Raw genomic sequence first — 14447 nt, 5'->3', positions numbered from 1 at the left:
AAAATCTTGTCCTAGCGAACCATTGAGCAATATGTTGATAATTGGTTGGGACGATAGTTCAGGCCAGCGGTTATAAAATTCATATTTAAATACCTCATCCCTCAACGTACGCCATAATATGCGAGATATTATACCTTTATTATTAGATTATTTCGAAATATGAATTTCCTGTGCAAACCGAAATTACGGCTGAAGCTCTCAGCGACAAAAATACTCTCATTATCACGCACTACAATTTGTAATAGTTATTGAAGCATGTTATATTAGAAATAAAACTTAATAACTGCTTCGGAACAGCCTACAAAAATTTGAATACTATCTATAATACCTCGAAGCCAGACCCGACATGGATAAATCACTAACAATTCTGGATTTCTGAGAAACAACGCTTACTTTGTATGTAACAAATATATGTAATGAATGTTTAGAAATTAAAAGTTTTGAAAACGGGATGGAGTTATTCAAATCAGAGTTGTGCCTGAAGATTGCTACACCGATCAAGACTCATTAGCACAATGCAAACAGTACGTGATTGAACAAATAAATATAATCCATGCCTTTTTAATATTAATCATGAAAACTAGGCAATATACACATAAAATATAGTAAATCAGAGAGCCAAAAATACAAGCCTCGTTAGCACAATTCACTACCATATACATATGACATAATATTCATCCATATCCAGAAATATTTTCTGGCAGGGTATTATACAAGCAAGGTTATATAAAATAATATTGTATTGCACAAAAATTGGAACAAACTAGAAGAACATACAATCATGTTGAAATATGACAATTGTGATCTGACCGGTTAAAGAAGACGTGCATAATATTAGCATCACTGTATTTCACAGCCAAACTGAATGCCTTAAATAATATTCCAATTTCGGTACTCCCGACGTATGTGAACCAAGATGGCTAACAACGAAACATATTACATGTACCAGGTTAGGCCATAATTTCAGGTACAAAGACAACGGAGTCACTTGACTAGTCACCAAACTCGTAAATTATAGCCTAACCCAGTACACATACTATGTTCCGGTGTCCATCTTGGTTCACATATTCGAGGGGTACCCCAATTTCTGCTATTTGAGGAGAAAAGAAGGGTTCAAAATACATAAATGTTTCAAAATATATATCGTTAAAGATGTATAAGTACATAAAATATGATTAAAATTGAATCATGCCGAACATGCTTGAATACACAATGAGATGCATACTTGAAATTTGTTAGTATGTATATGGTAATTATTTTAACTTGCATTGTGAGCAGTCATTCTCAATATGGTTTGTGATTTTTCCCATCATTTTCCTTGATCATTCATCAGATTAGAGCGATACACTTGTTATCATTATTCTTTATGCTCATGGAGCTTTCAGTGATTTTGAAATTAGAGATAGTCATTTCAATGTCAGACTCAGTTTATATATCTATACCTTCATATGATGAAGTTCCAGATTCCATCTGGTCTCTAATATGCTTCAGAGTATTGTTATAATGCATGTGGATTACATCATATTCCTCAGTTTCTTCAATTGAGGGAAGGTTCTCTCTGATTTTAGCCAGAAGCTGATTCAGTATTTCAATGGATATTGCTGTGCACCCTTTCTCATAAAAGTAGATATATTTATCAAAAATCTCGATAAAGAGCTGCAATTGAACTGCTGTTTCCATGCATTGGTTGGTCGTACGTACTGCCTTTTTTAGACATTCGATCACTCTGTGGCCATCATTAAGCTTATTTTCTCCGCTTTCAATTGTTTTCCCAGACCAGAACAAATGTGAAACATGAGCGACAGCGCGGCTTTGGTCTGGCTTTTTAAGCAGTCTGGATGCTGCATGAGCACACTGGGTACGTAGCGGTTCATGACTTTCTTCATGGAAGCAATCTATCTGCTCCAACGTACCAACAATAAGTAACACTGCTGCAAGTTGGGCACGGCTGTCTGCAATTTCCTCTTCATACAGTGATATTGCTTGGGTCAGAAATTCGTAAGCTACCAATTCTCGATTACTGAAGTCAATTTCAGAAGCAGCAAGAGCACCTTGAAGAAAAAGTCTGAGAGGAAGTTCTGCTAACTCTGCTTTGCATAATGCAGTAATTGTTGCTCGACAAAACTGAAATATTTTATTGCATTTTTTATCCCAATTTTCGTCCTCATTTTCAATTTCCTTGAATTTCGCCGCGAGTTTGAAGCATGAAAATACAATGGGTGGCAAGGTATAGGGCAGTCGAGCATTTCCGCCATTTCCAAACTGATTTCGTGCACAATTAAGAATCAAAAATTGTTGATCAGGATCATCAGATTGCAACAGATGAATAAATCTTCCCATCACTATTTGCTCTTCTGCAAAGTCCTGTTCATCCATCTCTTCAGCCTTCGGTTGATCAGCTTGGTCTCGCACTAGTGGCGAAACCAACATTAGCAATGTATCTGTTTGCTCCGAGGTAGTGACAATAGTATCATTTTCCAGAGCATTAGAAATGAGTTGAAAAGCAAACTGCTTACGAGCATCAAAATCAAGATGTTCATAGAGCGGAGCAAAATACTTTAGCTCTAACACAGTTAGTATGTTATTGTATGAATCCAAAATTGACTGCAGTAACTTAGTAACCTCTTTGCATAATGGAGTACGACTAGACACTATCTCTATGTTTCGTTGGCTCATAACTTCCACAGTAGCTTCCAGCACTTTATCGACATAATCGGTTCGATCAGAGTAGCATTTCATAGCAAGATTAATAAGAGCTGCTTGCATTGACACAGCATGTTCACACAACATCTGATTGCGTGCTTCTATAATCTTGGTCACCTCTTCAGAAAATATATCAAACAGCATGATTTCTTTTGGAATACCAGATGTATCTTCTCTTGATGCATATTGTGCCAGTCTATCAATCAGAGCGATTATTGTAGTTTTGACATTGACACTTTGATGCAGATTCGCACATGCAGTTAGAAAGCTGCGTAGTGTTTGAAGGTGGAAATCATCGGGAAACACCTGTATGATGCATTCCATTAAATACTCCTGAGCAATGGCATCTCGGCAATTCACAACCTGCTCAAGAATTCCAGGCAGAACACTATTTTGATAATTCTTCGCATCCATTCCCTCAAGCTGGCTGAGCCTCACAAGATTTGTTCCAACCAAAATTCTTAACTCTTGTCGTTCACGCTCACGTTTCTCTCTTTCACGACTATGGCCAAGATGTTGCATACGAACCCATAATTTGTTCATTTCTGTGAAATTTGTCAGGATAAAATCTATTGAATCTGCTACCGTTCCGGTTGATTCATTTTTGTCATCCTCGCTAGCTTCGCTTGATGCATTCGGAAGCACATTTTTTGTACATTGCAGAAGGTAGTTGCGTAAAAATAACCCACGTAGGGGATGTTGAACACCTTTGCACATTTCAACAAGATCTTTCAGAATGACACGACTTGATGACGGTTTCGCCTTTATGTAAACAACTCCGACCGTAACAAGGAGATAAAGTCGTGGAATGATATCTCCAGCATATTGAACCAATTCATACAGATCAGCTATAACTCGGCCCTGTTGAAATTCTTCTGACAGATGCAACTCTAAGTGTCGTAGTTCATCACAAACGGCCATGTACAATTCATAATAATTTTTCGGAGACATAGCTGACGTACGAAGTTCTTTCAACATGGTAGAGGCATGTTTGAATCCATCCATTAGATGATTTTTATCCAACTCTCTTTTCATCTGAAAACTCTCCGCTTTTACAATTTGAATTGCATTATCGAGCAATCTTTCCTGCTCTTCAACTGTTGTCAAATTGTTTTCACTCATTTTTTGAGTTTTCAGTCAATAATCTATGAATATTTATTGAACTGTATAGTCAATGAAACAACATTAAAAATTGTAATAAGTAATTATTATATATGAATTATAAGAATGATCCGAATTCATTAACCTTGCTTGTATATTATACCTCCATGTAGAAAGAAGAAAGCATCAGCTTCAGGCTTACTTTTTAAGCAAGTGCATGAATTAAATCTCAATTTTGGGCATCATTTACGTTATCCTATATCATTTTTTAATGTTTTGTCTTTTCTTGGCAATTTTACCACATTGTTACATTATATATGGCAAAGATACCGATCAAACTCTTTATGCTGCACATGGCCATCACAAATCAATTTTTGATTATTATTATCCAGTATACTTATGGAGGTGGTCCTGAAACTTTGCCCGGCAATCGTCTCGCACAGAATTATTTCCTACGAGCCTGACTGGATTCGACTGAACCCGGGTCAATTTGCTGATATTTTGGAAAAATATTATACCCATAAATAATGAACTAATACTGTAATAATAGTTTTCCCTCCATTTTATACAGTAACGTTATTACTGCCATATCCAAATCGTTTTGAAAAGGTTGTACACCTGTACAATGTGGATCATCCAATAGTTATCATTAAATAAAAAGTTAATAAAAAAATCAATAATGATATAGAGACAGAAAATTTATTTAAAAAAAATACAGCTATATAGTCTATATGTTTATTAATCACAATTTCAGTTTGTCAATTTGTTTCATTGACTGGCTGATCCAGTATTATCGAATAGTCCGAATCCATTGTTGTATTTTCCACACAGATTTCACCATTTTTATTTATAACAGAAATTAACATTTTTTATTTATTACAGTATTAACAGCAAAACAAACATCTGAACATCACAAGAAAATATATGCAAATTCATAGGCTACTGTATTGCAGTATTGCATATTACAGTATTATTAGCCTCGACTAAGTTATTCCAAATTCTTTAGTAATCTAACTAGCCTAAACCTAAGTTGTGTCTCAACTTTCCTAATTGTTAAAAAAGGAACTGATTCTCTAATTTCAGAATTTTTCTAAGAGAGAAGAGTTCTAATAACCTCATTCTCGCAAACGATGGAAAATGGAAACACTCTTAGTTATTCCTTATTCCTACATGTACTGGTACTTAACTTACAGACTTACGGTATATACGATTTTCTTACTTTTATGGTTCCACAATCACAATCTAGCCTAGTTATATTATTCAATATTTAAAGAATAAATAAAATAATAATAAATGAATAACGATAAATAAGTATACACAAATGACAAAACGAATACAGATTTGTTACATTATAGTTCTTTACTGAACTGGGAATAAACATCTCTGTGATGTTACTTCAATCGTAAATATCCATTTTGTTGTTCATTTTCGCAACAATGGCCAATCAGCAATGAGATAACAATTGATGTTTCCTCGTGTCTCGATTTCTCTGTTCATTTCTGTAACAATGGCTAATCAGTAATAAGTCAACGATAAGTCACGCAGAGTGGCGAGCGTATTCCTAACGCTTAGCCCGTTGAGCCACACCGCCGCGCCATTAATTAAGAAAAACTTTCAATATATATTAGTTTCAATTATATTAAATTCTCCTGTGAAACTACAGGATTCAGAATGTCGTTCAAACTTTTCTACATTCCTTCTCGCTTTAAGGAAGTTAGGATAGGATAGCATTTATATATTTAGAGAAAAGCCAGACCTCCAGAAGTATGCGCACCAAGATGGCGCACAACCTGAACATAGTATGTGTGTACCAGTTAGAATTCAGGTTGTGCGACATCTTGATGCGCATGCCTCTGGAGCACCGAAAAGCCGATATGGCGGATTAATCATATATTGCGAAACAGGCCGCTCGCCCGGTTACAGGTGTGGGGTTAGTTAGCCATTTATTTGTTTCAGATGCATGGACTTGCATGTTCTTAATTAACCTACATTGCTAACATTTGGGTTAGCATTTTGAAAAATGACTTGATTCCTTTCTAACCACATTTTATATACGATGTTCACATTCACCCCAGTGAAATATTCTAGAATCTAGAAGAGGGTTTAGTCGCATAGCAAACCATGACAGGTTTTCAGTTAAGATAGGGTATGCATGGAAATAGTTAACAAGTTGTAGTAGTATATATTTACGATGTTACCAGGTGCACGTACTTTCTGAACTCGGAGTCGGAGGGGCCGTTTTATCGTGACTAGGTATTCTTCATTTAAATGCGCTATTTTACGGACAATAAGGCGCACATGGTTATAAAGCTCACTGTCAATCAATTGCCTAAATTGGGGTTTTATTCATACATAAGGGGTGGGTACGCAACGGGTACTGATACAGATACTGGTATTGACTGTAGGCAATGAAGCACTACCTGATCCATATATATATTCAGCGCACCGGTTTATAACGCACAAGATCAATTTTTCAGAAAAACTTCAGAATTATTCAAAATACAGTGATAAATAAATTTTATGTCAATTGTGGATGCCCACATTCATGACTTTGATGTGTCATCAAGGATCTGCCATGATTTTGCACCGACTCATAATAGCTCTTTGATCGGGCGATGTCTACCAATGTAGTTCAGAACTTCAGATAGCGTCAACAAATTTTGTCATTTCACTCAAGGAACACAACACATTGGAAACGAGTACCAACGACATCTTTGATAAAAACGGGATCATTAACATGAAATGTTGTCTACTCTTCCACTAAAAACGTTCCTGGCTAGCCAGTTCGAACGTGATGGAAGGGAGATGAGATCGGACGGAAATCCGTCTGATTCAAGTGTCTGAATCAGAGAAGATGAGAACCAGAAGACAAGACAGCATGGGTGGTCGAGGAAAGAAATGGCAGGATGGGCGAAACAGCATCAGGGAGCAAAGGAAAATAAAGGAATGGAAACGGAAAACTTGAGTGGGTCAGCAGCACGCAGACAAGACACACAGGTCGTCAAGAAAAGATGAGCCAGCCAATCGGAAAACTTGAGTGGGCCAGCAGCACGCAGACCAGACACACAGGTGGTCAAGAAAATATGAGCCAGACATAGATGAAGTCGGAAGAATCAGCGAGTGCCAATCCGCAGGCAGTCAGGGTACCACCACCAAGTGCGGGAGCGAGATATGTGCCAGCCAGAGATGAAGTTGAAAAAAGTAAGATGCGAACATGGTGCTTGAGGATGAAAAGTGTAAAAAGACAAGCGAGAACAGCAAAAAAACTCGAGTAGGCCAGCTGTAGGTCGTCAAAAAAAGATAAGTCGCATTCATTCATCAGTGAAAATAAAAATTGGCCAGATTTACACCAAACATACTTCGCAAGCAATTGTGGGAAAATACAGACAAAGGCAAACAGTCACAGAAAAAAAATAAGTATGAAAAGAAGCAATAAACACAGAAAATTAAATAAAACTCAGCAGTCAAGAGAATATAGGAAATATATAATCAGCAGAAAGACCAGGAAAATTAAGATTGGAATAAAAAAAAATTCAGCGATGATAAGTTTATATATATCAATTTTGTACTGCTTATAAAAGAAATCAAGATTTTAGGATGACTGACACAGCGTCAATTGTGATCAGATGCAGTACTGGATTAACTAAGAAAAAATAAGCACGTGTTTAGGATACCAAGGGAAGGGGCACCACAGAAATTTCCATGGAAAATTTTTCAATGATGACTAAGTGTTCAATGAAGCAATTTGAGTTGGTCAGGAAAAACAGACTTCTATCAATTTATACCAATATGTCAACAAGCAACTCCGACTATAATGCGCTCTCCAATTTCATAATTCAAGCAGAAATGAAGATAATGGTGGTACGGGTGACTACATTGTAGCCAAATAAAAGGTCCCCCAGAAGTATGTGCACCAAGATGGCGCACAACCTGAACTTAGTATGTGTACCCGGTTAGGCTTCAGGTTGTGTGTCATCTTGGTGCACATACTTCTGATTTCTGGAGGTCCAAATAAAATACTACGCTTGTCTCGAGCAAATTTGAGCTCATCTAGTTGATACATTCTAACATATTTCTTTGAAGCCATATGTCATAAAGAGACAAATGTGTTATTCAAAAAAAAAATTGTTAACAAACGAAAATGAAGAAAGGAACGCCGAGTTAAATCAGATAATGCCAACTACTGAAACTTTTTCTGCAACAGTCTCTGAATTAAATTGGGTTTAATGTCTTTTGTTGAGGTCGTTTTTTGTTAATTAAATAATAATAATTAATTTCCACTTTTGCATAACGTTTCTCGTATGTAGGCTACCTAATTATTGGTGGCTAGTTTTTATAACGAGATACCGCCGTAGCGTTCTTTGATTGTAAATTTCGCCACGATTCCACAGCCCTGAAAAGAAGTTCAGGTGCAAGGTTATCATTAAATGTTATGCAATGGATAGGTGTCTATAATATCAATATTTACGAGTCCACCGCGATTCATTTTGCTTCGGAGTAATTTGGAAAATATTGGCATTGAACAGCTGAGACACAGCCTACTTAAGCTGGTAGGTAGGATTTACATATTTATCCCGTGGGAGAAGAAAGCCGATAAGGCGGCTTAATCATATGGCGAACCACGGCCTCTCGTCAGGTTACCAGTCAATGTCGGGTATGGGATTAGTTCGCCAGTTAATTGTTTTCAGAAGCATGGATTTGATGGTGGAGGAAGCCATTGCCGACCAGTGGTTACGTGCAGATGTGAGTCACCCTACGGCGGCGAGAAGTCCAGCAATCCTCTCACACATAACTATCCCCGTCTGCCGTATGCGCGTATGCCGTATGGGATGCAAACCCACGCAGGGTAAAGTAATCAGAGGTGCCAAAATTCGTTCTCGCTAAAGGTCATTCTTGCAAAAGTTTTTCGCAATATTCGACAATTTTCTTTTGTTGTGGTCTGGTTTTATTCGTGCATTAGTTATGTTTTTGTGAATAGGGTAACGTACTACTCCGTACCGTTTTCTGGTTATGGGTCCAATGTCCCTAGAAACACTTTGTTATAGGATACCGTAATCAATTGTTCATTACCAAAAAAGGTATCTACTACTACCAGTATAGATTAGGTACTGGTATCGCAAATAAAACAGCTGCGAGTCAGCTTTTCAAACACGCAATATCCTGATATCTGACTACTGGTACTAGCAATCGCAGTATTTCGGTTGGTCGTGCGGAAAAATTGCTCATGGTACAAAATTATTAAAGACCGAAAGCGTACTGCATTTGGGCATGGTTCACAAGTTAAGGCGAGATGTTGAGAGTTGATTAATATCAGAATATTGAAACTGTAAAAGTATTTCTGTTTTTATTTATGTAGTCTACTTGTAACCCTTGTAGACTTGTGTTTCATTGCAGCATTGGTAACATGCTTCAATTGTCTCACTCAACGACCCTATGGTTACTAACCAATCATTTCTGCATTTATCAAAAACTTAAATTCTTTATGTTTTGTATGTAGGCCCGGTATATACTATAATATACATATACTGATATACCGGTAACTGTACGGTATAACTTAGATTTCTGGTTTGGCAAACAAATAAATTCTGCTACAAGTATCCTATAAGCTGAATCCACAATTTAAATTACAATAATGAGAAATTTTATTGCGACTCCATAGTGAGCATAGTACTGTAGTAAGCAAGCGATAAAATGATAGATAAAAATCATGCGAATAAAAACTGATTATGGAACTATTTGAATCCTTTTAAAAATGAATATCTATATATTATGCAGTATTATAATGACTTAGTTAATTAATACACCAATGGGACAACTTAGTTCACGTGAAACCCATGGCGTTGGAAGTTCCTTTCCATCACCTTCTCGCAGTGGATTAAACAACGGCGGTCAAAATGGGACAAGCCATCTGTACAGACCTGGATATTTGTGGCAAATCTTCAAACATCGGCGGGCAAGAAACTTTCGAAATAGTTCAAAAGGTTGTCGACTAGATGTGCTAGAAAAGTTTCCCGATTTGTACTTGTTGCCGCCTGAGATTGGAATAGAAGTATTAAAAAATTTGAATGCAACTGATTTATGCCTAGCTGCATGTGTTTGGTCTGATTTAGCAAATGATGAGATGTTATGGGAAGGTCTTTGTAAAAATTCGTGGGCCTATTGTACGGCCTACAAGTCATGGAAAGATGAAGGGAAGTCATTTAAAAAGCTTTATCTACTTCTTGATGAAGGGAGTCTCACATTTAACGCAGAGCCTTTATGGGGCATGAAATACCTTTTTGAAAATCACATCCTCGATGATAATGCCTCTGAGATTGCCATGTTTTTCCATGGAACAAATCAACTAGTCTGGCAAAAAGTACGTCAATATCTGAACACTCGAAATGACGTGTTAGATGAGTTATTGAAGTTGCAAAGTTTTAAAAATCAGTTCCTTCCTAATGCATTGAGAAAATTTTTCCAGGCAGTCGATGCTCCGATTTCAAGAGGTGAATATCTTAATTTGCTCATTGATAAGTTTGCTGTGAGATTTTGCAACGATAATCCTGATATTGCTCTTGTACCTGAGATTGTTGCGATACTGTGTTACTCTCTTATATTACTCTCTGTTGATTTGACTAGTCCACAGGTCAAAAATAAAATGTCAAAACGGGAATTTGTACGCAATGTTCGTTCAGCGGTTGTGGAATACAGTAGACAACACGCCCAAGGCAATATTCAACTACAAAATAGAAGAGGGATGCCCCAGGAGAATATAGGGCCAATTCAGGCAATTGCGGCGGTTGATTCTGATTTTGCAGGACATTTGTATGATAATATTTATTTGGTTGGACATATTGCTCCACAACGATGGAAAGATGATCAAGGCTAGAATTCTCTCCGTTGTTCTGTGATACATGTTGTTATCATAGGTCTGTTGTTGTGATTTTTCTCTAACTTTGATTGTTATTGTTATCCGCAGTATGTTTGCAACATTTATGGTGTGAGAACAAATATAAAGTCTCTTTCATTTGGTACTTTTAGATGTATAATTTACTGTGAATATATATCATTTCCATTGTACCATTAATTCATCTTCTTTCCTCATCTATTATATGAAACAGTAATTTCTTGTAATTTTTCTCGTTTGTTGAAACTACAAATTCAACACATGGGAATAAAGCTGATTTTATTATTTCATATACTAGTTCATACTATAGTTGCGAATATATATATATTTTTGCCTTGTGTCATTATTGTCTGTATGTAACTTTATGCCACTTTCCAACCGAGTATCTAATTTATGATAAACTGCCTTAACGAGCTGCAATTGATATAATTGAAATCTCTTTAAATAAGGTACTTAAATAATGATCTATAACTAAATTTACTAAAAAATTATTGTTTTATGCCAGTAATGGTCTTTGTTGAGCATGATGAAATCTGACAATGATTTGCTAGATGTCTTCATCCACATCTCATAGTCGGAGCAGTGTATTTTCAACTAGGTTAACACAAAGTTGGGTTCCCTGTTCAACCAACCTTATTACCTAATAGAAGGCCATTTGTAAAACCTTGTAGCAAAACGATGTCGGTGTAGGATCATTGGTTATTGTGGTGTATTAATAATAAATGTGACTATACTTTTCTGCAGTGCTTGGTGGATTATTTTGTAATTTTTTTTGTCTGCGTGTTTTTGTCAAATACATAAATTTTTAAGTGTAAGTTTAACATTTGAACACCTAAGCGATAATTTTCTAACGAGTCGCACTCTTATGTTTGTACCTCGAATATAATTAATTTGAAACTTGCTGTCATTGACAACTCTTATTATATAGATAACTTGTGGTTGAACAAAACTATATTTTGTGTGTGGCGGCAATTTATTTTTCCGTAATTAATCTATATACTTTAAAAAGGCACTAATTTCTCATTGATAAAGCACGTGCAAAACACATCCAAAATGGCACAATATTTGTATTTATTCATTTGTGCCCAAGTTTTGACTGAAATCATTTACCGGTATTGTTCAATTTTCTAATACATTAGTAATTGATTTCACAACTAAGTTAATTATAATGATATATGTTTGGGATATAGAGTTTTGATTTGATACCACCAGGTCTTGTTAAGCTTTAGAAAAGTGGATTTTGAAATGTCTTGTTAGACTTTATTTTTCCACTCTAAATGGATAGTGATTTATAAATGGGCTTGAATCAAGGATCCCATATCCATATTTGTTTAAAATTATCTCCTGTTGGTATTATTAGTTTTAAATGAGTTATTAATGATTTTCATTTATATGCTTGTAATTGTAACTATATCCTATGCTTGTTATTTTTTTTTCAGAAGTATCTTATAAAATGGAAAAAGTCGAATATGTTTTGACAAATATACCATTAGTTCTGGAAAGGATATTTAGTTTTTTGTCGGCCAGAGATTTATTACGTTTACAATCAGTTTGTAAATCATGGAAATCTTGCTCTGCAGATGTTCTTCGTGGGAGAAAAAGTGTGAATCAAGTGGAATATATCACTTATGTGAAAAATTGTGATGAGGATAAACAAACTGTAAAATTCAAGAGATCAAACAGACAAATGACATGGGAAAAGAACTCCAGTATGTACAAAGAATTTTCTGAGTGGAGAAAAGAATGGCATTGTGCACCGACCGCGGGGATATCTGTCTCTATGTCAAATGATCGTATAATCAATAGTTTCAATTATGATCATGAAAATATGATACGATATTGGCTTCCACCTGCGAATAAATTACTAACTCTAAGGTCAGTGTACAGTGTTGTATGTGTGGATAGTGAGAAAGCTTCAATAGAGAATATTGTTGATGATATCAGTGATGTTTTCAATTATATATCATTTCCACAGAGTTTATCAAACTTATTTTCTGTCAATTATTTCAATCTGGAAGAAGAACATTCAAGTGAGGATCATGATAAGTTTATTCAAACTGTTGGTGACGAACTTGAACATTGTGACACCAAGTTAGTTTTTGTGTCAGTAGTTTCAAAAGATTCATCTTTGTCACCTTTACACAAGAATATACTGAAGCCGGCAGCTTGTCGTGGGGTTGTTGTTATTGGGTGCATTTTCGAAACTTTAATTATTTTTAATCCTGATAATGGACCAGCCAATAGTACCAATGGTATTCAAGATTATGTAATAGTATCTTTTAAAGGTAAAAATGTACGTTCTGCATCAGTTTTGGTAGGATCTCATGTTGACACTATCAAAGAATTAAATGCATGTTTAGAAACGCTACGGGAAACTGTAAAATCTTTTGGTGCCAACTGCCCAAATATGTGTAAATTCAAAAATAAATTTGGCCATTGTGCATCTTGTAATTCGCAAACTTTGGGCTTTATGGTAGCTTGTTGCTCTCGTGCTAATCCTCAAGAATGGTACGTTGAAGAAGATACTGATGATTTTGCAGACGTTCCACGTAATCTTGAACAAGAAGCATTTAGAAAAATGATTCCAAATGTTCCGCTCTTGGGAATATATGGAATGGGAGAAATTGGTGGTTTCATAAATCTCATTGGCCACCAAGAAAAACTTTTTGACCAGAACAGTGATCTGATATCAAGAGAAAGCACTGTTTTTGCAGTGGTAATGTTGAAATAATCATCTCAGCATACACTTTCTGTGCTTTCAACTTTTTTGTTGTGATTTGTGTTCAATTGGTTAAAATCTTTAAAATCATTATTGTAATACTGTAGCCAGTCTTCAACCTCAAATGGGACAACCAGAATGGCATATGTTATTGTCTGACGAACTGCAAATCAAAGTCAGATATAGGATTAGGAGATGATTGCTGTTCAATGCATGGCTAGTATATGTACTTTTATAGTACTACTGGTAATACTTTTCGCTAATATTTTTTTTATTGTTGGGAGTGGGACAATCAAAATCAGTTTTTCCAATGTAAAATTTGAGACAATTCTGAATTTTTCCTTATTCTAGAAATACTTCTGGACTGACAATCTAACACTACAATATCCACTACCAAAAAACTATATGCTGTCTCATCTTTTCTATTTTAGCCTACTCTCTTTCCTTTTTGAAGGCTTTGAAAATGCTAAACTGTTTAAAAATATCTAATATGATATTGATGATGCAGCAAAGTCTTTATCAGTGCTCTATACTCGAAGTGAACTAACTATTAATACTTTAAATACTGTAAAATAAGGCCTTTAAAAAAAAATTACAATGTTCTGTCTTTTTTGAGTCATGCACCACTCTTTTCAGTTGTATGTTCACTACCAAATTTGTTTTAAACTTCATTATTTTTATTTTGTTCCCACTTTGCGACTGTGAGAATCTTTCTCTATATTTTATTCTATATACATATTGCCCTTTTTTCTATATTATCATTTAGCAGAATTTTTAGAATAATTCTGCTATCCTATGGTATTTTTCACATTAGTCGAATAGTGGACCATTTTGGTATTGCTGATTATTGTTTCCATTCATTGGAATACTGAGTTGATAATGTCGCTTATTTCGACAATGGTTGTGTGAATTCAATCATGAAACACATGCCGGTACTTCGTTGATTTTTTTTCTTTGTAAAATTTGTAACAAGTGAAACAAATTCGGGCATTATTCAACCTCTCGTTTCGTTTTTTCAGCTTTATTCATTTGGTG

General features: G+C 35.6%; 3 protein-coding genes across 3 annotated transcripts; 2 read left to right on the top strand and 1 right to left on the bottom strand.

Annotated features, from left to right (window-relative positions):
* Positions 1-545: 545 nt before the first annotated feature.
* Positions 546-4579, bottom strand: LOC120344169 (vacuolar protein sorting-associated protein 35-like). The gene has a single exon (XM_039413279.2). The coding sequence runs from the start codon at positions 3823-3825 to the stop codon at positions 1429-1431; it is 2397 nt and encodes a 798-aa protein (XP_039269213.1). The 5' UTR covers positions 3826-4579; the 3' UTR covers positions 546-1428.
* Positions 4580-9555: 4976 nt separating this feature from the next.
* On the top strand, positions 9556-12134 carry LOC120348448 (F-box only protein 8-like). Its single transcript, XM_039418568.2, has one exon. The coding sequence runs from the start codon at positions 9611-9613 to the stop codon at positions 10673-10675; it is 1065 nt and encodes a 354-aa protein (XP_039274502.2). The 5' UTR covers positions 9556-9610; the 3' UTR covers positions 10676-12134.
* Positions 12111-14431, top strand: LOC120340897 (F-box only protein 22-like). Its single transcript, XM_039409291.2, has one exon. The coding sequence runs from the start codon at positions 12111-12113 to the stop codon at positions 13422-13424; it is 1314 nt and encodes a 437-aa protein (XP_039265225.2). The 3' UTR covers positions 13425-14431.
* The last annotated feature ends 16 nt before the right edge of the window (positions 14432-14447 follow it).

This window comes from Styela clava, chromosome 1, assembly GCF_964204865.1.
Source record: "Styela clava chromosome 1, kaStyClav1.hap1.2, whole genome shotgun sequence".
NCBI lineage: Eukaryota > Metazoa > Chordata > Ascidiacea > Stolidobranchia > Styelidae > Styela > Styela clava.
Note: the sequence above shows the minus strand (reverse complement) of the source record. Positions and strands in the feature narration are given on the sequence as shown.